This window comes from Rhinolophus hipposideros (assembly GCF_964194185.1).
Source record: "Rhinolophus hipposideros genome assembly, chromosome: 8".
Lineage (NCBI taxonomy): Eukaryota > Metazoa > Chordata > Mammalia > Chiroptera > Rhinolophidae > Rhinolophus > Rhinolophus hipposideros.
In genome coordinates this window covers 71,311,071-71,337,279 of record NC_138054.1, presented here as the reverse complement: position 1 = coordinate 71,337,279, position 26,209 = coordinate 71,311,071, and the positions used below count along the sequence as shown (strand labels likewise).

The window sequence follows — 26,209 nt, the reverse complement described above, 5'->3', positions numbered from 1 at the left end:
AACACCTTGTTTTGGCTCTCACAGTAGAAGAAACCCCCAACAATATTTTCATGTGTTTTGTCTTTGTCCAAAAGACCATTTTCCTGATACTGTTTCAAGTACTAAAAGTTACTTGATTCAGTCAGTTGAAAGATGTTTCATATCCCACAAGAGGAGAAATAGGTTGAAACATCTTTAATTTTAATTTTATTATAATTTAGCCACTACCTGTTACGTTTCTCACTTATTAATATATACTGTGATGTAGAAAAAGAACTTAGATTTAGAAGTAAAGCAGACCTCTTTTTGTTTCCCAAACTTTCTATTCAAGTAGAATTTTGCCTTGGGGAAAGCAGTTAAACTACCTGAGTCTATTTTCTTATCTGTAAATAGGTATTATACTACCTGCCTCACTGGGATGTTTTTAGGAATATATGAAGTAAGAATGAGAAAGCGCCTAGTATGGAATCTGGCACATTGTATAATACACAAATAGAACCTCATAAGTGTGTGCGTACTGGGTTTCTGTCAAATTTATTTCTTACTGAGGATTGTAATCATAAAAGTTTGAAAGCCACTAATTTAAAATATTTCAACAGTTTTAAGTATAAACATTTCAAAGAATTATGATTTTACTTGCAATTTGGTAAAAATGAATGTTATTTTATTCTCTTAATAGAAATCAGCCAAAATTACACCATGTGCGCTTTGCAAATCATTGAGATCCTCAGCAGAAATGATTGAAAATACCAATAGCTTGGGAAAGACAGAGCTTTTCTGTTCTGTTAATTGTTTATCTGCTTACAGAGTTAAAATGGTTACTTCTGCAGGTAATACTGGTTTTGTAAACTATATTAATACAGTAGTTGAAAAATTATGGTTATTGCTTTGTTTTTATAATACAGATTTTTGTCAAGATTTAGTTGATTTTTTAAGATAAATTTAAAATATTTCAGATCTGTGTTGTAAAATATCACCTATTACCTTAATTGCTTATTTTGTGTTTATTTCCTTGCTTTCCTATTTGTGCATTCCTCCTTACCAAAAGAATTTCATATGGCTTCTTTAGTGTATTTATCCACACCTGACTTATTTCAGGATACATTTATCTTACAGTTTCAGGGTATGACAACTTTAAAAAAATATTTTGAATGTTAGGTTAGTTTTGTCTATATGTGATGGGATTAAGTTTAGTTTCAGTTGCATCTTGACCTGGCCCTTGAATTGTCATATGTTGTATAATATTTATCTTCTCATACATTTGTGTACAATTGTATATATTACTTATTAGTTTTTATTTTGATTTGCTAAGGTGTACAAGTTCAGTGTAACAGTTGTAAAACCTCAGCAATCCCTCAGTATCACCTAGCCATGTCAGATGGAAGTATACGCAACTTCTGCAGCTACAGTTGTGTTGTAGCTTTCCAGGTATGGCTTCAGGAATCTTCCTCTTCTCCAGTTAGTAAGTGGCCTACTATAGTGATGTAAACTTTTTAGATGTTTCTAGTGCCTAGATTGCTAAATTTCTGTCTCAGTCCTATTAAACTTAGACTTTTTGTTTCATCCTTAATTGGAGCCATGTCATTTAACAGTCTTCTTTAAAATTAAATGGTACTGTTATCACCCAGATTATCTATTGGGAGGATATTATTTTTGAAGAAGATTATTAAAATTATTTAATTTTGGATATAAATACTACTCCCCATTCAAAGGCAGGGAGTTTTTCCTGTTCACAAATGTATCTTACATACCTAGAACTGTGCTTGGCATATTTAGACAGTCAGTACTTACTTATTTGAACAAATGGTGAGACTGATCTTTTTTGTTTGTTTTTTTCAGAATTTGTTTAACAAACCAACAGGAATGAATTCTTCAGTAGTGCCCTTGTCTCAGGGCCAAGTAATTGTAAGCATCCCCAGAGGTTCAACAGTGTCAGCAGGAGGAAGTAACACCTCTGCTGTTTCTCCCACCTCCATCAATAGCTCTGCTGCAGCTGGTCTCCAGCGTCTTGCTGCCCAATCTCAACATGTTGGGTTTGCACGAAGTGTTGTAAAACTTAAGTGTCAGCACTGTAACCGTCTTTTTGGCACAAAACCAGAACTTCTTGACTATAAGGTAAAGTATAGGATCGTGATAAAGGGTTTGAGGGTAAACTGGTCTATCTGTAAAATTGTTTCTGGCTTTTCATCTTTCAAAATTACACTATTTGCTTTCAAAGGAAGAGGAATAAAAATTTCCATAAGATAAACCAAACGTTTAATTAGTAATTAATGATTATTTCTTTGCAGGGTAAAATGTTTCAGTTTTGTGGCAAGAATTGTTCTGATGAATATAAGAAAATAAATAATGTAATGGCAATGTGTGAATATTGTAAAATTGAGAAAATTGTAAAGGAAACTGTGCGATTCTCAGGTGCTGACAAGTCATTCTGTAGTGAAGGTAAAGACACAAAATTATCTTACCTAATAAGCATGTTGATTGTTTTAAAAGCAGTTGATGATTTAAGCTGTTACTTGTAAGTTTATCTATTTTATCGTCTGTATAACACCAAAGCCTTTTTGTTTTGTTTACACCTGTTTACTCTTTTCTCATCTAATCCTTCATATCATATAAATGTTAAAATGAAAGAAAAGATCCTCAAAGTATATACAGAAGATGGTGATAATGTGAAAAACATTTAATATTATTAGGTTGATAGGGATATTTTAGTTATAGTACTTCTAAAGGGAACTCCTTAAATATTGGTAGCATCCTAAGATTATACTTTCCTTGTTTTAAACAGCCTTCATGTTTCTGAATATAAATGATCTGAATTTGTATATCCATATGAGATATATTTTCTCCTTTATTTAAATGATTATAGTATATGTTTAGAATATTTTGTTTTATTCTGAAACTGCACAGGATTAGCCTACTAAACTAGTGGCTTTCAGACCTTTTGACCACAACACAAAAGAAATGTATTTTACATTGTGACTCAATATATTACCACATGCCCAAATAAAACAAAAGTTTCATGAAACAAATCGACTTTTCCTAGATATACACTGTATTATTTTCTAAATGATAATATCGATCCTCTATATTGATTTCTTGATCTACTAATTGGTGAGGACCCAAATGTGCAAACTGTATTAGAGGTCATTTAAATTAAATATGGAGATACTTAATATTTCTCTCTAATGTTAATTTTATCTTTCCTGATTTTTCTTTTTAGGTTGCAAATTGCTTTATAAACATGACTTGGCAAAACTCTGGGGAAATCACTGTAAAATGTGCAGTTATTGTTTACAGACATCTCCCAAATTGGTACAGAATAATTTGGGGGGGAAAGTGGAAGAGTTTTGTTGTGAAGAATGCATGTCCAAATATACAGTTCTGTTCTATCAGGTAAACATAATTCACATTCCTTATACATTATTCCCTTTTATTATTTGATGGAATATGAAGGAAATTTAATCATTTAAACTTTCAAGTATTAAATGTATTATGTTCTCCTCCAGCATCAAAAAAAAAGATTTTGGAAGACTTTAATGTCACTGAAGTTATATTCCTTTTGTTTTTAACTTCCTTGTAAAATACGTAACAGTTTTAAGATATTAAAATATTTAAAAATTATAGTTTTATGCATTTATTATTTAACTAAAATGAATTTGTCTTTTGGAGTCTTTCAGGAAGGTAGGTCTTATTTCATTTCACTGTTTTTAAATTACTATTTATTGGCATACTTATAGTGTGATCTTTTTTAATGTTTAGTGTAAAATCATTGATAGATCAACATTTACCATTTTAGGATAGTTAATCCTCACTTTGGTGACCTAAATTCTAAGTTAATTTCCTCACTTGTTATGTGTATCCTGCTGTTATTCTGTCAGACCACAGATCGTTTGTTTCTTACTCCTTTACTGTCTTCTATTTCTTTTTCAGATGGCCAAATGTGATGGTTGTAAGCGACAGGGTAAACTAAGTGAGTCCTTGAAATGGAGAGGAGAAATGAAACATTTCTGTAACCTGCTTTGTATCTTGATGTTCTGTAATCAGCAAAGTATGTGTGACCCACCTTCACAAAACAATGCAGGTAAAATTGAACTTTTAGTCTCTGATCAGTGTGCATGACTACTATTCTATAGATTGGGAACATTAAACAATTGTCTATAATGTTGTGAAACATAAATTTCATTCTATTCAAATGACGTTAACATTGAAATCTTCTTTTATTTAACATATTAAAGTCCAGTAAATGAGTTCTATTACTTTTCTATGGGCATATTGAATCAAATAAACTAAGAACTTTATGGAAAAGAATGGCAGTTAATGTTTTATAATTGGATATAGACACCTTGAGTTTCCTAGGAAAAGGATTTGAGACTATATCAAAGGACATAGAATCTAAATCACATGGCCTCTTAAATATACCATCTGCATAGTTATGCAAGATAAAGCACGTGGAATACTTTTAAGTTTTACCAATTAAAAAATAGGAAAAAAACCAGTTAATCCTGAAATGACTGCTCCAACAGTATTTACTCTAATTTAAAAGCATTGTTTAACTGCCTTGAGATGTTGGTTTCTATGTATGTGCATATATATTACATGAGGTTTTAAAATTTTTGTTTATTTTAATCAGCAAGTATTTCCATGGTGTCAGCTGCTTCAACAGGGCCCCCATCGCTAAGAAAAGATTCAACTCCAGTTATAGCTAATGTAGTCTCATTAGCAAGTGCTCCTGCTGCTCAGCCCACAGTGAATTCTAACAGTGTTTTGCAAGGTATGACTTGATTTAAAAGCATTTTATCTGGCCTTTTTTGAAGTGAATGCAGTGGTTGCTATCTTTTTGCCGTCAGTAATCATTTTCATATATTTGACACATTCACATTAGGAATGGTGGCTCACTGTGGGCTGCGAGGGCATTAGTGTTTTTATAGTTTCCAGATCTCTTTTTCTTGTAATATACTTTATATGCTAGTCTTCCCTGGAATTAAGTTAAGATAACACGTTTTTATTATGAGAGACTTTGTGTTTATTGTCCAATAATCAGCTTTTAATGCTAATGTTTAATTGTATAAGATCCTAAATATATATTTTAATTTATATCAGGTGCAGTTCCAACAGTAACAGCGAAAATCATAGGGGATGTAAGTTTTATTTTTATTGGTATTGCCACTGTATTTACTTTCCATTTTTATGCAGCACGAATATGTCTAAGCTAATTTGCCCTTCTTTATTCTTTATTTAATAAAATAAATTTCATGAGCTCATTTAATCTTTGTTCAGGAATAGGATTTTCTGTTTATTTAACTAGGTCTTATATACTTTAAATTTTTTTGAATTCTTGCTATCTGTGTAGTTAACTGAAGGTTTGTTTTTGTTCTTAATTGTATGCATTTAAAGTAAATTGCACAGAATTCAGGCATAAAAGGTTTTGGGGGGCATTTGTAATATAGTCAGATTGTAAATAAAATATTTATAAAATGTAGTTTGTTTTTCACCCAGTGCAGATTATGCTATGCATAAGCATTCCTCTTTTTTACTCGATATTTTTTGCTTTGTCTCTTAAAATAAGAAGAAAATAAATAATGAGAAAAACTACTAAAACCATGACATTGTTAAGTGTTTCCTGGTCTCTGGGATAACATTCATATCATCTTTTTTCAAGTCACTCAAATGATCATCAGTCATTCTGTTATTTCTAGTTATCATGAAACTAAAGCTTCTAACACTTAACTCAGTTAAGAAGAAACAGTTCTTATTTTAAATTCAGCCAACTTTGTTATTCATCAACAATGGCTTACAATAGAAATAGCATTTTTTTTGGTAAACAAAACTGGTAATTAGATATATTAAGAATTAACAAATAGTTATCAAAATATTCCTTTAATCCTATTTCAGGAATATTATATTCCTTACATAGTTAGTTGAATATTTTCTGTGTCTTCCATGTAATTCCAATATAGTATTTCTTTAGAAATTATAATATTTTCTGTAATTAGTGATAAGCTTTTGAAAACCTTTTTGGTTTCTTTGATTTGTTTTTGATTTCTTTTAATTTTTGTTTTTAACTAGGCAAGTACACAAACAGATGCCCTGAAACTGCCACCTTCCCAGCCTCCAAGACTTTTGAAGAATAAAGCTTTATTGTGCAAACCCATCACACAGACTAAAGCCACCTCCTGCAAACCACATACCCAAAACAAAGAATGCCAGACAGGTATATTCCTTGTACTTGCTCCGTTTAATTTTTTTAGGGGAAAGGAATGTGGGATCTGCCTATATTTCCTAGATAATGTGTTTGGTTCTTATATACATTGTTCAGATTAGTTCTCACAACATCCCTGTGAGTTAGGTATTTTCACCATCTAAGATATAACAAGTTATGGCAAAGAGAAGGTAGTTAACTGATAATATCATACTGTGAACACTTCATTTAATTTCATTATTAATGGCAGTGTATTAGTATAGAGTAAGTATAGACTTTGGAATTATATATAGACAGGCTCTTAATTAAGAGGAACTATTGTTTTACCCCTAGGTTTGAACTTTTCTACACTGTTTCAAGTAAAGTTAATTCCTTTGAGGAGAGCTTTAGGGCTTCTTTTCTTACGAACTACATCTCCTCCAGGCATAATCTCTGAGCTATTTCTCTGAATGCTTGGGAGGGTTGTTAGCCTCTGATCATCTCAGCTTGCCTCTCCTGGTATGGAATCTGCCCTACAAGTGATCTGGGGTGACTGTGATTTAGACCCTACTATTCTTCGCCTGTTGTTCCTGTAGGGTCTCTATCCTATGGGTGGGAACTGGGTAGAGGAAGGGAGCCCCCAGCCTGTCAGCCATACTCCCCAGGAAATTAACATTCTAAACTTGATGTTTGAGGGGATGAGAAATGATGGTGGCCTGCCCCTCCTGATGAGCTAGATATAATAACCCTTGACTGGGAGCTGACTGACCACACCCACCCAGAGTGTAGCTTCTGTCAATTGAACTGACTGAGCTGGGGATATGGAGCAGGTGATGGATCAACTATCATAGACTCCCACTTCTTACTGTATTTTAGTAGGTTTTCTTGAATGAATGCCCTACGGACAATTTCCAAATAATTAAAAGGTTGTTTTTAACAGTTTTCATCAGCTTTGCTTGTTTCACTAGGGAAGGGGTCTGTGGAGCTCCTCATGCTGCCAAATGAAAGCCCCAGAATTTTGAAACTAGAAAGGAATTCTAGATTCCTCGATGTGGAAGGTTGTTCTGTAGGCCAGTGCTTCTCAAACATTAATATGCATATGAATTATTTGAAGATTTTATTGAGTATATTCTGACTCACTGAGGCCTGAGGCTTTACATTTCTCACAAGCCCCCAGGTAATGTCAGAGCTACTGGTGCATGGGTAGGTAGCAAGGTTATAGATGACTTAGTCCTATATTTTTATTGTATCAAAAGTGACTTGTTTAGTATTATATAGCTTGGTTATCAAACATATATATTCAGATAACATTTTTTATTTTTTTATTTACATCCAGTGCACCATGAAAAAATTGATCCTGTATTATTTCCTACCTTTAACTCAAGTCAAATTGTCAGCTTTTCACTTCTTGTGACTAGCATTACCTTTCTCACTTACATTAATAATTCTATAGTTATCTAGTGTTTTTTTCTGGCACATAGAAAGGACTCTATAGATACTTGTTCATTCAAAAAATTGAATGAATCCTCCATCCTTCCTACTTTCTCTCTACTCTCTACTCATATTTAAGTTAGTTTCCAAGTTTTCTTTCATTGTTTTAATACCGTAGGACATCAGCTGTATATATTTATTCTTTTTGTGTGTGTATCGTAACCACTGTAGTTCAGGCCTTCATCATCTTAGCTCTACCTACTTAATTGCCTCCTACTTTTAAAATACTTTATATACTTTTTATTCCATGCTGAGATGGCAGCCAAATTAACCTTTTTAAATGCGATTTTCATCACATTACTCTGTGCTAACAGATGTGTAGTAGCTCCCTACTGTCTACTAGAAATGATTTAATAATGTGCACTATAGCCTCACAAAAACAGCCCTTGTGTCTATTCAGTCTTCTCTTTGATATACCCTACTTATTCATGTTAACAGCTTTCCATACCTTTTCTCTAAGATCCCTGTTCCAATTCTTCCATTCATTCATTCATCCAAATTACATTGTTCATTAATTTTATCCTCATATCATTGATAATCATTGTGTTGCCCACTTTTTGTTACTGCTGTACTCAAACCTTTTTTTGCTACTTTGGTTGTGTCTCCTTTCTATGAACTCCTAGTATCATAGATTATATTTCTTTTGAACTGTAAATCTCTGTATCTTTAAAAATTTTTTAATTAAAATCTTGTTTCTAACCCTCTTTGGTTTTGTTATTTTTATTTTCATTAAAAGATACTCCAAGCTCTCCCCAGATTATTGTGGTGCCAGTTCCTGTACCAGTATTTGTGCCCATACCTCTTCATCTTTATACTCAGTATGCTCCAGTCCCATTTGGAATCCCAGTTCCAGTGAGTAATCATTTATAGAGACTAAAATTAATTTAGAACACATTTTCTTCGATTAAAATTTTGTAGCTTCATTAAAAACTTTTCACTTGGTAAAATACACCGACTCTGGTTGGCTATTATCATATTACTGTATTACTTAAAGTGGGGTATATAAAGGACTGCCTTTCTTTGTACGCTGCCTTCTGAGAGAAGGCTATGACGGAGCTTTTTTACAATGTTTCATACAACAATAAGACCACTCATATAGAAAAAGATCAGAAACTCTGTGTGTGTGTGTGTGTGCGTGTGTGTGTGGGTGAGTGTGTGTATGTGTGTGGGTGTTAGAACACTAGATTCTAGCAAGGGTAAAAGATGAATACTGTGATTTACATGATTCTCACTTTTTATTAAAGAAAAGTGTATTCATTTTTTGCTGGAAATATATTTTTTCTCAGTACTGAATTCTTAAGGGAAACAGTTGTATGAAAATGTTAAGCAAGAAGTATAATTTTTTAAAAAATGTGTTAGATAATTATTCTTTTGGAGGATTCAGAGATGTTTTGTTGAGTTTCCAGAAAACCTCTTACTGAATTTTTATTTAAATGGCCATTGTCTTAGAAAAACAAACTAGCAAGACTATTTTAATTAATTAGCAATAGAAATATCTTGAACTTGTTGATTATTTTAGTACTTAAAACATGTTACAAATAATACTTTTAATGATGAACATATTGTCCAAGAAACTTCAGTCTATCCTTGGTCTTTCAGATGCCTGTCCCTATGCTTATTCCATCCTCAATGGATAATGAAGATAAAGTCACTGAGAGTATTGAAGACATTAAGGAAAAGCTTCCCTCACATTCATTTGAAGCTGATCTCCTTGAGATGGCAGAAATGATTACAGAAGATGAAGAGAAGGAGAAGACATTATCCCAGGGAGGTTGGTATAATTTTAAAGTAAAGAAAGAAAAAGCACACCTACAGATTTTCAGGTAACTCAAGTAATTTTAAATATCAGTCAGTCAAGGTGTTTTTAAAAGACTCATTGTGTCTAAATACCAAGTCTGGGTTTGTTAAACTTGTTGGTTTTCTCTGAAAACTCTGTCCTTTTTATGAAGGGAATTAAGTACCGATATTCAATAACAGTTTTTGTTAATGATTCCAGAAAAACCTATAAATCCAAGTTTCGTGACCATTTTCTGGTTTCATCCCTATACTCAAAACCGTGGTCCCCAGATTACAATTTCTGTTGTGTAATAACTAGCTTGTTGGTGGAAGGTAAATAGAACCTTAGGATGTATAAAACCATTTGGTTCAAAGTAACCTACACGTATAGATAAATCCCATTCTATGAGTGTAGAATAGCGATAATAACAATAGTTAACATTTATGTGCTTTACTACACTCTAGGCATTGTCCTACATGCACTATGTGCATTTCCTTATTTAGTCATCACAACAACCCTATTAAGGGGGTATTGATTACTTCAGATTCCTCATTTGGAAAATAAGGTATTATACTTGCCCGAGTTTTGCAATAAGGAAGTGATGGAACCAGAAGTTGAATCTAGGTCTGTCTGACTACAACGTAAATGATATATGATATTAACCAGAACTCTGTAATATATATTTCAGAAAGATTTCTAGCCTTAATTAGCAGCCCCTTGATGTTTGGATATAGGAAGAGCTATAACAATAATGAAGTAGGAAAGGAATATTTCTCTGTGAGTCCCCAAGTGATGTAGGGGACTTTGGAGTGAGTGAGTGCCGGGATCGTGTCTCATGAGACCGAAGAATGGAAACATGGACCCAGGAGAGGCAAAGAGTTTTAAAAAGAGGATAGTTTATTGAAAGCAAAGGGTCAGAGCTCCTGAGCGGGAGGGGGTCCCGAATAGGGGTGCCCAGTGACTGAGGCAAAAGCTCTTACTTTTATATCTTTCCTTGCCTGTTTGGGGAAGGGGAGCTGGCGCCTTTGAATGAAATTCGTCTACCAGGTTTGTTCTGCTTGCCCATTCTGAAGGAATTACAGTGTTACCTCAGTTTTCGAACGTCTTCATTGATGAACATTTCGGTTTACTAACGCTATAAACCCGGAAGTAAATGCTTCGGTTTTCAAACACGCCTCAGAAGTCGAACACGTCACGCAGCTTCTGCTGAGTGCAAGATCCTGAGGCCTAGCGGTCCGCTGTTTTCGAACGTTTCAGAACTCGAATGGTCTTCCGGAACGGATTATGTTCAAAAACCGAGGTACCACTGTAGCAAAATAACCCACTCTTATCTATCAGGTCTGTTCCCGTTTTTCAGGCCAAAAGGAATTTTATGATTAACCTCAAGGCCTTGTTACATTTTGTGCTGGAGTGAAGGAGCGATTTCAAAACCTGAAGTTTTAGAATATGTCTGTCTTTTGTTTATTCCACCAGGGACCTCCCTGTCTGTTTAGCAACACACTAACCTGTCTCAATGAGAGAGAGAGAGAGAGAGAGAGAGAGAGAGAGAGAGAATATGGTGTTTAAGATAGTTGAAATAAATAGGTAAATTTTCACAAAGGCCTTTTCATATATCAGTGATGAGCCAAGAAATTATTCTTGATTGACAGTTTTTTTTCTTTTTTCAGTGATAGGTTTTACAAAGCTAACCACTAGGTTTTGATTTTGCGTAATAAATGCGAGATGATTTGTTTGAACCACTGGCATTTGAAAAAAAATGTCAAGTTTTCTGTTGTAAGTTATTAAATCACATATATTCTGAGTGATAGGTAAAAAGCTTATTTGTTAATATCCCAATATTTCTGGTCTCATTTTGCTCTTTAGTATATAATCTCATAATTCTGACCCATTTATAGGTGTATTTTAATGTCTTAGAATATTGTTCCTTTGCTTGACCTTCTAATTCTCTGATAATATATTTAGTTTCGAAGTTCAAGCAATTCCTGATGATAAAACTTCATTTTAAATTGGCTTATCCATTCACATTAATAAACATTTAGCAAGTACTTCCTCTGTATAAATATTGTGACTTCCTTAGCCCATAATTGAGTCAGACAGAAAAACTTTCAAAACTATGCTTCGAGACAGGTAGTTGTAATCACTACAGTATAAGTAATATCAAATGGTTTAAAAACATAAAGGAAGGAGAAATGTATTCCAATTGAATGGACCTGGCTAATTTATCTTGGATTTCAGGGAAAACAAGCAATTTTCCTGGTGTTAGGGTCCGGAGTCAACCCCTCCTCAAGTGAACAGAAGTCACACGATAATGCAAGTCACACAGCGAGGTTTATTTCCAGCTAGTTGGGGTGCGAGTATCTGCCCGACGCAGCGGGTTTCAACAAGGACCCCAAACACTTAAAACTCAGGGTTTATATAGCATCTTCAAGGCACACAGTAATTAAACTACAGGACTTACGTAGCTTTAAGGAGTATATGATAAACTGCAGGACTTACACAGCTTCAAAGAGTATAAGATAAGCTACAGGGCTGCTTGTCTCCTCGCTGTCACTGCCCACATCTTGGAATTTACAGTCAGGTTGTGTTTACACTTAGGTTGTGTTTCAAGCCAGGGGCCGTTAACCCTGACCTTAAGATAGCAGTTCTCATGCTAATAGTCTCTTACACTGGGTTTTTAAGAAACTGGTTTATAATATTTTTGAATCCTTAAGCTTCTTACATTTAGAGTAGTTTATAATTGATAGAACTGTGTTCTGTTCCATGTGCTGATTGCTCATGTAACTTGCATTCTAAGTCTGTTGGCTTTCTCATGCAGTGCTAAAGCATATTATGTTTTAGGCGGTAGAAAGCAATTTAAATCAGATTTATTTATCTTTGAGAGGGGAGGGAAGGAAGAGGAAGGGAGAGAGAGAGAATGTGTGTGTGTGTGTGTGTGTGTGTGTGTATCATTGCCAAAAAAAATATTTCAGCTAGCACATGAGTGCAAAATGCAAAATACAGATCTCTCTTGCCGTGACTTCTTTCATACTGCTACCTAGAAGTGTAACCACTGTTGACGAATTACTGTTGTAATTTGTTTAACTGCATTTACTACTAATGCCTAATTTTATTAATGAATCATTCTTCCTGCAGATGAAGGCTATTATTTAGAAATCCCTAGTATCATTCATGTATATAGTGCAGTCATTTCATTTGAGATGCAATTTTGTTTGTGTATAGATATAAATTGTTTATTATGTGCTTTCCTTTTTCTTTAGGATCCCAAACTTCTGAACAAGAACTCTTTCTAGACACCAAGATATTCGAAAAAGGTTTGTAATTGTAAATATATTTTGGATCTTAGAAATATGTACTGTTCTCTGTTAGTAATACAAACCCATAAAGTATTAGCATCCTTGGATTAAATATGTGCAATTTTAGCAGCAGATGTCTGTGATTGTGTACTAATTTGTAATGAGAAATAATAAAAGCCACCTCAAATGTTGGTTTTAAGGATTAATTGAGATAATGCTATAAAATACACAGCAAGAGTATGAATCCGTTTCTGTGAAGCTGGTACACAAGTTACTTCATTCATGCTATGTAATTGTCCAGCAACCATATCTCAGTTTGTTTCTTTTGTTTTTATTATTATTGGAGAACAGCGTGTTTTTCCAGGGCCCATCAGCTCCAAGTCAAGTCGCCGTTTTCAGTCTAGTTGGGGAGGACGCACCTCAGCTCCAAGTCAAGTCGCTGTTTACACTCTAGTTGTAGAGGGCACAGCTCACTGGCCCATTTGGGAATTGAAGTGGTGACGTTGGTGTTATGAGCACTGTGCTCTAACCACTGAGAAACCCAGCCACCCTATATTTCAGTTTTTGATATTCAGGGGTTCAGGGAGGTTTCTGGCCATGTCAAGAGTCTATCTTATTTTGAGGGTGTGTTTTCTACATGTTTTAGACCAAGGAAGTACATACAGTGGTGATCTTGAATCAGAGGCAGTATCTACTCCACATAGCTGGGAGGAAGAGTTGAATCATTATGCCTTAAAGTCAAATGCTGTGCAAGAGGTTGATTCAGAATTGAAGCAGTTCTCAAAAGGGGAAACTGAACAGGATCTGGAAGCAGATTTTCCATCAGGTTTGTGCAATGTAATGTATCCGCCAAAATTCCTTTATTTTAGAAGATTGGTACAACTCTCATTTGATGTTATGAAGCAGTTAAAATATGTGATAATAATCTAGGGTACAAATGGTCCCTGCCTTTGAAGGTGTTACCTTGTACGATACTATTCTTGTAAGTAGTTAATTTGGCTTTTTTAAAGCTTTCCGACAATAAAAGACCATAAAAGAGGTTGTTTTCTTGGTTATTAATGAAGTTTTAATTTAAATGCTATATCTCTTAAATATATAAGTAAAATCCTTATTTTAATATCTCAAAATAATGAATATAGTGATTACATGATATTTTCTTTCTCAGTCTTAGTCTGTGCTTAAGTCTGTGAGTTATTTACTTCATGTTATGCTTTCTGCTGATAGAATCCTTTGACCCACTGAATAAAGGACAGGGAATCCAGGCACGTTCCCGAACAAGACGACGACACAGAGATGGCTTTCCCCAGCCCAGACGAAGAGTAAGCAGTAGCTTAATTTTTCTGTTGTTTTTTTTTTTTTCTCCCTTTCATTCCATAAATGTGTATTAGTGCCTGCATTTATAAAACTCTTTAACAGCCGGGGTCAGCAAATTCACACGTTTTACAACCTTGTTTTTTTATGCTTTTGTTTTTATTCCTTTTAGCAGGGACCTTCTGGTTTTGTTTCTATAATTGAGGTTTTTATTGTTTTGTTTACTTTAGAAAGCTTTTTATAATCCTTGTGATAGACTTTTTTAAAAGTCTAAATATAGCTTTGTTTTAATACACAATAATAATGAGGCTCACTATTTTATATAATTTAGTGTAATAGTGAAGTCCACGTGGCCTGTTTTTTATGTTGTCAGGGCTTTCCCATTCCAAAATTAAAAGAATAGTAGTGTTACTTTTTAAAATTAGCTCTACTGAGTGATAGTTACATTTTAAAATATCATAAATTTTGTGTATACAATTTGATGGGCTTTGAATGTATTCAATATGTACTACTACCACAGACATGACTTCTACTGTCCCAAAAAGTTCCCTTGTAACCTTTTGCAGTCAGTCTTATCTCTAGCTCCTAGTAACCACCAATCTGTTTTGCAGATCGATGCAAAGTAGTACTGCTTTGCCTTTTCTAAAAGTTCACATGAGTGAATCATATAATTTGTAGTCTTCTGTGTTTGGCTTTTTTCACTTAGCATGTTTTTGAGATTCATCCACGTGTTTTATGTATCAAGTACTTCATCCTTTTTTATTTCTGAGTAGTATTTCATTGTATGGACAAACCACAATTTGTTTATTTAACAGTTGATGGAAATTTGAGTTGTTTTCAGTCTGGGGCTATTTTGAATAAACCTGCTATGAACAGTCTAGTATAAGTCTGTGCGAACATACATTTTCTTTTGAGGAAAAATATCTATAGCAAAAATTAATATAAGACCTGGTATTATATTATATTACATTATATTATAATATATTATTATATTAAAGACCCAGTCTTATATTATAGTAAAATAAGACCGAGTCTTATATTAATTTTTGCTCCAAAAGACGCATTAGAGCTGACTGTCTGGCTAGGTCTTATTTTCTGGGAAACAGGGTAGAAGTGGGATTGCTAGGTCTTATGGTATGTGTATTTGTGTCTTTGTAAGAAGCTGGCAAACTGTTTTCCAAAGTGGATGTACCATTTTGAATTCCCACCAGCAGTGTGTGAGTTCCATCTTCTCTATGACTTTGTCACACTTGGTATTATCAATTTTTAATTTTAGCTATTCTAGTGAATGTGTAGTGGTATCTCATTGTGGTTTTAATTTGCATTTTCCTACAGTATCTGTTCAGAACCATTGCACGTTTTATAATTGAATTGGTTGTCATCTTATTGAGTTGTTAAGTGTTCTTCTTTATCATGGATATAATTCTTTCATCAAATATGACTTTTGCTCCTATTCTGTGATTTCCATTTTAATTTTCTTAATGGTGACGAACAGAACTTTTTAATTTTGAGGAAGTCACTCTACCAATTCTATTCTTTTGCTATTCATGCTTTTTAGAATCTCATCTAAAAATCTTTGCTTATCCTATGGTAACTAAGATATTCTCTTATATTTTTTTCTTGTTTTGTAGTTTTAGCTTTTATGTTTGTGATTCATTTTGAGGTAATATTTACATATGAATTGAGGCAAGCATTGAGATTAATTTTTTTGTATATGGATATTCAGCTGATCTTGTAAAAGACTATCCTTTCCCCATTGATTGGCACCTATGTTAAAAGTCAACTGACCATGTATATGAGTCTCTTTCTGAAACTCTATTCTGTTCCATTGATTTACATGTCTATTTTTATACCCATACCAAGTGACTTGATTATTGTAGCTTTACAGTGAGCCTTGAAATCAGGAGTGTTAAGTCCTCCAACTTTGTTCTTTTTTATAAAAATTGTCATTAGCTTTTCCATATAAATTTTAGAATCAACTTTTGTCAATTTCTACAAAAATGCCTGCTGGGATTTTGTTTGGGACTATTCTGAATCCATAGATCAATTTGCAGAGAATTGATATGTTAGTAATTTTGAGCCATCCAATCCATGAAGATGGTGTCTTTCTCCTTTATTTAGATTATCTTTAATTTCTCTTCAACAGTGTTTTATATGTTTTATTGTACAAGTCTTATACTTTGTTAAATTTATAAATTAATAAGTATTCAAAAAGTTTTTGATGCTGTTGTGAATAGTGCTTTTTTTAAATTTATTGGGGTGACAATTGTTAATGAAATTACATAATTTCAGGTGTACAATTCTGTATTACATCATCTATAAATCCCATTGTGTGTTCACCACCCAGAGTCAGTTCTCCTTCCATCACCATATATTTGATCCCCCTTACCCTCATCTCACTCCCCCCACCCCCCTAACCCTCTGGTAACCACTAAACTATTGTCTGTGTCTATGAGTTTTTGTTTCTCATTTGTTTGTCTTGTTCTTTTGTTGTTTTTGGTGATTAGTGCTATTTTTAAATGTCATTTTCTAGTGTTTCTCATTGGCATATAGAAATTGAGATGGTTTTTGTATATTGACTTTGTAGTGATTTTACACAACTAAAATCTTTAGGATTTTCTACTTATGCAATCATATTATTTATGAATAAAGACAGTTTTACTTTTTCCTTTCCAAATTTAATACATTTCCTTTCTTTTTCTTCATTTTTGCAAGAGTTAAGATCTTCAATACAATATTGAATATTAGTGGTGAGAGCAGACCTTCATGCCTATTCCCAATCTTAATTAGGGCAAGTGTTCAGTCTTACAACATTAAGTCTGATGTTACCTGTTAGTTTCTCATGGATGGCCTCCATCAGGTTGAGGAACTTCTCTTCTATTGTTAATTTGCTGGGAGCTTTTAATCAGGATTGTGTGTTAAACTTTCTCAAGTGGATCTCTTGCATCTATTAAGATGATTATCTAGGTTTTTTTTCTGAGTCTATTAAAGTGGTAAAATGCATTGATTTTTGAAATGATAGGTTAACCTTGCATTCTTGGGTGAACCTCCTTTTTTATGATGTATTCTTTTATATATTGCTGAATTCAAGTTGCTAATATTTTGTTTTAAGTATCTATTTGCAAAGGGTATTGGTCTGTAGTTTTCTTGTAACGACTTTGTTTGGCTTTGCTATCAGGGTAATGGTGTCATCATAAAGTAAGTTGGTGTTTCCTCCTCTTCTATTTTCTGAAATACAATTTATATAATTACCTTAACTGTTGGGCAGAATTCAACAGTGAGGCCTGGGTCTGGATTTTATCTTGTAGGGAGGTTTTAAACTATTAATTCAGTTTCTGTGGCTATTTAGATTATATCTTCTAGAGCAAGCTTTTTGTTAATTTGCATCTTTCAAAAAAATTTGTTTATTTCATTTAAGTTGTCAAATTTATTGGCATAACTATGTTCACAATATTCTTTTATTACCCTTTTAATGTCTGTGGGGTTAGGTATTGGTAATTTGTGTCTTCTGTCTTTTTATCTGATAACTCTAGCTAGATATTTATCAATTTTTTCATCTTATAAAAGAGCCTGATTTTAGTTTTACTGACTTTTCTTCTTTTTTTTCTTCATTAATTTTTGCTCTTATATATCCTTCATTTCCTTACTTTGGGTTTTAATGTGCTCTTCTTTTTCTGGTTTCTTAAGATAGAAGCTTAGATTATTCATTTTAGACCTTTTTCATCTCTTATAAATCATTTCACTACTGTAAATAACCCTGTAAGCACTGCTTTAGTACCATCACAAAATTTTGATTTTCAGTTAAGTACAAAATATATTCTAATTGCCTTCGTCTTTGACCCATGGATTATTTATAAATGTCTTGTTTAATTTCCAGTTTGGGGGTATTTTCTTAGCACCATTTCATTATTGGTTTCTAGTTTAATTCCATTGCAGTTAGAAATTTATTGAGTCTTATTTTATAACTCAGAATATGTTCTATTCATGTGTTCCATTAAATAGACCTGAGTGGTAATAACTGTTATTCATACCTCACTGGGTGGGTCCAGTATCTAGAACAAAGTAAATACTAAAATGCTAGTAATTATTACATATGATCTGTTATATTTCACCTTTTTTTTTTCTTTTCTCATAATGGATTGGATTAGATAAGCAGATCTTTTCTGTTCTAAGAACTCTGAACCTTTCAGATCTAAACTAAATACTGTATTCTGTAAATTTATACCCTTTCTAGCTTTGAGAACCTCGATTCTTAAAGAACCAAAACTAAAGCTTGTATTCTGTATGTTTGGAATTCTTACAGGGACGGAAGAAGTCTATAGTGCCTGTGGAACCCAGGAGTCTTATCCAAGGAGCCTTTCAAGGGTGTTCAGTACCTGGGATGACACTGAAATACATGTATGGGGTAAATGCCTGGAAGAACTGGGTTCAGTGGAAAAATGCCAAGGAAGAGCAGGGAGATCTGAAATGTGGCGGTAAATACACAGCATGAATTTGTGTTTTGATTTAGGGGGTAAAGGGAATATAGATAAAGTCATGAATCTACTCAAAAGGGATAAACACTAGGTCAAAACTTGCGTAAAACTTTGGTATTTGCTTCACTTAATTTCCCCCCCATCTTTATTTAAACTTTTCATTTATTTTTTTCTCCTTTTCAGGAGTTGAACTTGCCTCATCTAGCCCATGTTCTGACCCCTTAGGAAGTGCTCAAGATCATGCACTCTCTCAGGAGTCCTCGGAGCCAGGCTGTAGAGGTAAAACTCATTTTTCTCCTTGTGGTTACTTATAATATCATTGTCAATTTTAAATTTGTAAATGGCATATTTGAAATTATTTAAAAATTGAAGTCTTATGGTTAAAAAGAGAAACTGATATATTATTAGTCCCAATTTTAAAGAGCTTGTTATAAAGGTAAGGTTGTATTTTTCTGATCTTGAGTTTATTATGCAAATCCAAGGAATTTTGTTCTTTTTTTCTAACACTATGTAAGTGGCTCAAATTCTTTATTGACCTATTTAACTCTTCTTCACATTTCAAGGTCTAGCATTAGTGTAACATCCTCCAGAGTCTAACCTGACCCTTCTCTATTAGATGTCCCTCATTTGCTTTCATTGAATCCTGTTTAAATAAAGTCTCTCTCATAGCACCTGTTATACCATATGCACTGCATTGTCTTTATTTCATTAACTAAAAAAGTGTTGAGATCAGGATCTGTGTTTCATCTATGTATTCACCAGTGTCCACCACAATTCCTGGGGCACAGGAGTAGTCAGTGTTCATTCAGAGAATCAAGTAATATTACTGTTTCTTATAAGTTAATTTCCTGTGTTTTCTGCGTTTCCACAGTCCGCTCTGTCAAGCTGAAGGAAGATATTCTGTCTTGCACTTTTGCTGAGTTGAGTTTGGGCTTATGCCAGTTTATCCAAGAGGTGCGGAGACCAAATGGTGAAAAATATGATCCAGACAGTATTTTATACTTGTGCCTTGGAATTCAGCAGGTATCAAATTTGATAATTATTATAAAATCGATTGCATTTTTAATAATTCTGATAGAACTTATGAATGAAGTTGAAAAATTATAGTGTATAATGGTTGCTTAGTATTGTTCCTATACTTTTTTTTTAATGAACCACTGAGCCTGGTTTAAGAATCTTAATCATATAGCCTTTTATAAGCTAAATGGAGACTGGTAGTAGAATAACAGAAATTGAGGATGGTGCATTTTGTTAAATGGACAAAAAAAGACAAACAGCAATATACAAAATAAGTGACACAGGTGACTGTGTAAATCATGTAGTCTCATTTAAATTCTTAAAATGCAAATTAAAATAATAGCTATGCAAATAGCTTATTTGTCTATCACATTAGCAAAAGTCAAAAATTATAACACTTGATATGAGTTCTGTAAATCAGGGGTTCACCTCATGGCTGGTGATAACTAATACATACTTTCTAGAAAGCAGTTTTGAACATATGTTTCAGGAATATTTTTGAATGTTCATGCTCTTTTGTCAGTAATTCACTTTTTGGGAGTCTGTCAAAGCTAATAACTCTGAAGTTCAAACATCACTGTACAAAATTGGAAATAACCTCAACGTCCACCAAAATGTGATAGCTAAATGAATTGTAGTATATTTATAAAGTTGTATATTATGTAGCCAATAAAAATTGTTTATAAAGTAACTTCTAATAACATGTAAAAATATTAATGTTAAAGCATTAAATGAATATGAGTACAAATTCTGTGTATCACTATATATTAACAGTGATTGAAAAACCAGTCACATAAATACATAACAAATTGAAATACACTAATAACATTTACAGTGGTTGTTGTCTGGGGGTGGTAGAACTCTGGATGTTATTGATTTTTTTCTTTTCTTACCAAATTTTCTTCCATTTGTATGGGGGGTATTTTATTTAAGCGTTTATTTTAAAAGTTTTTATTTTTAATTACATAAGTAGTGTGTGCTCAGGTCTGTTAAAACAGTACGTGAAGACATGTAAAGAAAAATTTCTCTACCTCCATTCTCATTCCCCAAGCTAACCAGTGTTGCAGCGTAAATGTCCTTCTTTACCTTTTCCTGTGTTGTACATTTATACATGTGTATAGATATTTGTTAATAGTTTTTGTTTTGCTTGGTTTTTAGCAAAATGGGGCCCATATAATACACATTTTGTGTAGCTTGCTTTTCTCAATCTGTGTACCCCTCCTGGTGAATATAATTGAGACTTTTTCCTTTAAAAAAGAAAGCTGCATAATATTGTGAAGTATGAATATACCAGTTATTCAGCCTTTCCTTTTATGTATTCAAGTTGTTCCACACCCTCCTCACTCTTACAAATAATATTTCAGTGAATATTTTGTTTGTGTACCTGATGAACTGGTGCTTTTATTTCTAGGTTAAAGCACGTATATATTTTTCCAGTTTTAAGATGTGTTTTTGTTTTTCTTTAAAGATTTTATTGGGGAAGGGGAATAGGACTTTATTCTTTATTGGGGAACAGTGTGTACTTCCAGGCCTTTTTTTCCATATCAAATTGTTGCCCTTAAATCTTAGTTGTGGAGGGTGCCGTTCAGTTTCAAGTTGTTGTCCTTTCAGTCTTAGTTGTGGAGGGTGCAGCTCAGCTCCAGGTCCAGTTGCCGTTTTCTAGTTGCAGGGGGCGCTGCCCATCATCCCTTGTGGGACTCAAGGAGTTGAACTGGCAACCTTGTGGCTGAGAGCCCACTGGCCCATGTGGGAATCGAACCGAACCGGCAGCCTTCAGAGTTAGGAACATGGAATTCTAACCACCTGAGCCACAGGGCCAGCCCCCTTAAGATGTTTTTAGGTTATTTTTCAGAACGATGTTTTGTGAAAGGCCTACACATGCAAAGTGGCCCCCAAGCCTAGAGGTCAAGGAACAAAGCAGACAAGTCCAGCTTGTCGGTTGAGAGTGTAATAGGGAATTTACTTACATATGGGAAATGCAGTGTCAGGCAACAGCAAGGTGAAATGGATCCCTGCATCTTCCCCCCTCCAGACCGTGTGGTCGTGTCTCTTAAACAGTGAGATCGCCTGGATGATCAAAGGGATCAGGTATCAGGAGGCTCTGGTGCCAGAGCCAGTTAAGAGATAATATTGAGGGCTATTCGCCCCGGCGACAGAACTAATGGAAATCTTGTGATCAGCTCAGGGCTCTGTGTACATATTCCAGCACTCATGTGGGGGAAGGAGAATGAATGGGTCAGGGGTCCGGGTTCACCCAAGTGTCAAGATGGAGGATTAGCTTTAAGACAGAATTAGCTCTGTTTGCACAAATGATTATAGTAATTTACAATTTTACTAGCAGTGTGTGTGAGTGCCCATTTCTTTCACTCTCTTCACGATTCCTCTTTTTAATATTTATTATTCTCAGTTTTAAAAAAGTGGTATCTTGTGGCTCCAGTTAACATTTTCCCAACTTTTGTAAAGTATAATGTCTTTTTATGTTGGTTATTTTTAGAATAACTACCTGTAGAATCTCTTTTATATTGGGTCTATTAACTCTAAGTATTTGAAATAATTTTTTTTAGTTTATTTTTGTCTATTTCTGTTCGTTATGTCTTGCCATTCAAGAAATTTTCCCTTTTTTTCTCTGTTCATTTGTCTCTCTCCCTTTTTTTATTATATTAGTTTCCAGTGTACAAAACAACACAATAATTAGACATTTATACCCCTCACAAAGTGATAACTCCACCCAAGTCTACTACCCCTCTGACATCACACATAGCTATTCCAGTACCATTGATTATACCCCCTATGCTGTACTCCACATCGTGTGACACTGTACACACACACACACGCACACACATTTAATTATAGTTGACATTAATTATTATTCTACTTCAGCTTCAAGAGTACAGCACCGTGGTCAGGCCTTCTCAGGGGGATCACTTCATAGACTGTGTAGAAGTTTTCCTTTGTATGTAGTCCAATATGCATATATTTTTCTTTGTAGTTCCTGGGTTTTCCATGTTGCTTAGGATGCTCTTGCTTGAATGTTTAAATTCTCATAAATTTCTGTCTAAAATATTTGGGTTTCTTTTTTTTTAGATTGACATCTTTACTACATCTGAAATTCATTTTTGTACATGATATGAGTACTTTTTTTTTTTTTTTTAAGATTTTATTGGGGAAGGGGAACAGGACTTTGTTTTTTTCAAGTCATTGTCCTTCCAATCTTAGTTGTGGAGGATGCCATTCAGCTTCAAGTTGTTGTCCTTTCAGTCTTAGTTGTGGAGGGCGCAGCTCAGCTCCAGGTCCAGTTGCCGTTGTTAGTTGCAAGGGGCACAGCCCACCATCCCCTGTGGGAGTCGAACCAGCAACCCTGTGGTTGAGAGCCTGCACTCCAACCGAGCCATCTGGGATTCAGCTCAACTAAAAGTGCTGTGTTCAATCTTAGTTTCAGGGGGCGGAGCCCACCATCCCTTGAGGGACTTGAGGAATTGAACCAGCAACCTTGTGGCTGAGAGCCCATTGGCCCATGTGGGAATCGAACCGGCAGCCTTTGGAGTTAGGAGCAGGGAGCTCCAACCGCCTGAGCCACTGGGCCAGCCCCTATATAAGTACTTCTGATGAATAACATTCTGATGGGTAGCTAGTTATGCAAGCAGCATCCACTTTCCCACAGAATTGAAATGGTACCTTTGTTATTTAATTATATTTTGATCCACTTTCTAGACTGTAAAATATATTTTAAAAATTAGCATATGAGAAGACTTTTATAGGTTCTTTAACAAATTGTTTCAACCACCTACTCTGTGCCATGCATGCATTTTGCTTAGGGAAAAACTGAAGATTCTAGACACACTTCCTCTGTTCTTGGAGTTTATAACATTTTGGATCTAAAGAGTATTTTCTAATTTTATCAATGTATATGTCAAGAAATAACATGTTTGGGGGCAGTTATTAATATTGTAATAATTTGAATATAATCAGAACATACTGGTCACTGCTATGATTTCAATCAAAAACATTTGAGTACTTTACACTTCAGATACTCTTCTGCTATATATATAAAATATACTCTAATGTGTGAGACAAATCAGTAAACTTATGGAAGTTTTTTTCTAGTATCTTCATCCTATTGTTTTGACTTTATATAACAATACTATTAAAAGAGGCCATAAGATAACAAATTGTTAGATGACTGTTGTAGAAAGGAAATATTATGAACTATATTATTTATTTATTTATTTAATATTAATTTTGACAAGAAATAAACTTTCCCTGTAAATAATTTTAAAAGGTTATTTATGTTGACATCTCAAATGTGCTTTTTCTCTTTATGAATGACAATAATTATGCTAATTGTAAAGAATTTTGAAAATACATAAAAATGTAAACAAAGAAACTAAATTCAACTATAATATTAGCACCTAGACCACCACTGTTAACATTAGCTGGGAAGGGGATAATTGGCAAAAGAAACAGGCAAGTAACAGGAGAAAATCAGATTGCTAGTAGACAAAAATGTACCAGGAACATCTAACAGTCATTTACTGTGTATGCTGTGTCTTAATATAAGTCCATTTCATATATTAATTCACTTAATTGTTAGTGTGGCCCTATGAAGTGTAAGAACTTGCCATCACCATTTTCTGTTGAGGAACTTGAGGCACAGCGAGTTAAATAACTTGCCTGAAGTCTCAACGGTGTCGTAAATGGTAGGACCAAGATGTAGGACCAAGTAGTGAATCCAGGTAGTTGAGCTTTAGGGTCTGTGGTTATGATCACTATGTTGCACTGCTTCTCTAACATAAAAAGGTGCTCAACTGTAATCAGAAAATTTTCACCTATCAGATAGATTAAAAATTCGAAAGACTGAGAAATTTGATTATACTAAGTATTAGTGAAGATATTTATGCATTGTTGGGGACCTTTTCAGAGGGCAAATTGACTGACTACTAAACCTTTAAATGCATATAGATTCTTCAGTCTAACAAATCCAGTGATCATTATCTTTCCCCAAAGAAATGCATGTACATACATAGAATGACATAGTCTTTTCACTGTAACATTGTTTTTAACAGCAAAAATTTGGAAGTCTAGATGTTCATCAAAAAGAATTGTGGTTCAATCAACTATAATATGTCTATGCTGTTGAATACTATACAATAGTTTAAAAGGAATGAATGGCTTTTATAGATATTAGCATGGAAAACTCTTAGAGGCATACATTTTAAAAAGTAACTTGCAAACTGTGTAGTATGATGTTATAGTAAAATACACATAACAAAATTTACCATTTTAAAGAGTACAATTCAGTGGCATTAAGTACATTCGTGATGTTTTGCAGCCATCAGCACTCTCTAGTTCTAGATATCTTTATCATCCAAATGAAAATAGTTGTTCCCCATTACCCCTTCCATCCAGTCTCTGACAACCATAAATCTGCTTTCTATCTGTATGGATTTGCCTATTCTGGATATTTTATATAAGTAGAATTAAACAGTGTATGGCCTTTTCTGTCTGGCTTCTTTCACTTAACGTAGTGTTTTCAAGGTTATTCATGTTGTAGCATTAATCAGTACTTCATTCCTTTTTATGGCTGAATAATACTCCATTGTGGGATATACCACGTTTTGTTTATCCATTCATCTGTTGATGGACATTTGAGTTTCCACTTTTTGGCTATTATGAATAGTGAGTGCTACTATGAACATTCATGTACAAGTTTTTGTTTGAACATCTGTTTTAAGTTCTTTTGGGTATATGCCTACGAGTGGAATTGCAGGGTCGTATGGTAACTAACTGTATGATTAACTTGTTGAGAAACTACCAAACCATTTTCCCACAGCAATGTATGAGGGCTCAATTATCTTCTTTTTCAACTCTTGATAATTTTTGTTTTTGTTTTTCTTTTTTTTAATAGCCGTCTGGTGGGTATGAGGTGGTTTTGATTTGCACTTCCCTAATGAATAATAACATTGAGCATTTTTTCAGGTACTTGTTGGCCATTTGTATATCTTCTTTGGAGAAATATCTATTTCAATCCTTTGTCCGTTATTTAATCAGGTTGTTTGTCTTTTTTGCTGTTAAGTTGTAAGATTTATTTATATATTTTGGATTAAACTCTTAACCACATATGCCATTGGCGAATATTTTCTCCCACTCTCTAGATTTTCTTTTCCCTCTTGATAGTGTACTTTGATGCATAAATATTTTTCATTCTGATGAAGTTTACAGTGTATTTTGTTTGTTTGTTGCTTTGCTTTTGGTCTTATACCTAAGAATCCATTGCCAAATTCAAGTTCATTAAAATTTGTCCCTGTACCAGATGGAAGAAAACATTTCATCTCACAATAGCAGAACACACATTCTTCTCAAATGCACACAGGACAGTCTCCAGGATAAATCATATGTTAGGCCATAGAACAAGCCTCAACAAATTTAAGAAAACTGAAATCATTTCAACTATCTTTTTCAATCACAATGGTATGGAACTGAAAATCAGTAACAGGAGGAAAACTGGAAAACTCACAAATATGTAGAAATTAAACAACACATTCCCCAAAAACCAATGGGCCAAAGGAGGAAATCAAAAGGGGAAAAAAAATAACTCGAGACAAATTAAAATGGAAAAACAATATACCCAAACTTATAGAATTGTACTTTATTGTATGCATTCTTTTAGTATACATGTCAAATCTGGAGAGTA

At 33.9% G+C, this 26,209-nt stretch overlaps 1 protein-coding gene across 3 annotated transcripts in view; it reads left to right on the top strand.

Annotated features, from left to right (window-relative positions):
* Positions 1-26,209, top strand: part of ZMYM4 (zinc finger MYM-type containing 4) — an 83,235-nt gene that overhangs the window by 43,139 nt on the left and 13,887 nt on the right. For all 3 annotated transcript variants that reach the window (XM_081057543.1, XM_081057541.1, XM_081057542.1), the window contains 17 exons: positions 659-809; positions 1,292-1,407; positions 1,819-2,094; positions 2,268-2,418; positions 3,197-3,369; positions 3,907-4,057; positions 4,607-4,747; positions 5,077-5,114; positions 6,043-6,187; positions 8,382-8,497; positions 9,245-9,416; positions 12,680-12,733; positions 13,362-13,541; positions 13,940-14,034; positions 18,330-18,501; positions 18,685-18,780; positions 19,373-19,524. In XM_081057543.1, the coding sequence (XP_080913669.1) occupies positions 659-809; positions 1,292-1,407; positions 1,819-2,094; positions 2,268-2,418; positions 3,197-3,369; positions 3,907-4,057; positions 4,607-4,747; positions 5,077-5,114; positions 6,043-6,187; positions 8,382-8,497; positions 9,245-9,416; positions 12,680-12,733; positions 13,362-13,541; positions 13,940-14,034; positions 18,330-18,501; positions 18,685-18,780; positions 19,373-19,524 (2,379 nt within the window). The remainder of the gene's footprint in view (positions 1-658; positions 810-1,291; positions 1,408-1,818; positions 2,095-2,267; positions 2,419-3,196; positions 3,370-3,906; positions 4,058-4,606; positions 4,748-5,076; positions 5,115-6,042; positions 6,188-8,381; positions 8,498-9,244; positions 9,417-12,679; positions 12,734-13,361; positions 13,542-13,939; positions 14,035-18,329; positions 18,502-18,684; positions 18,781-19,372; positions 19,525-26,209) is intronic.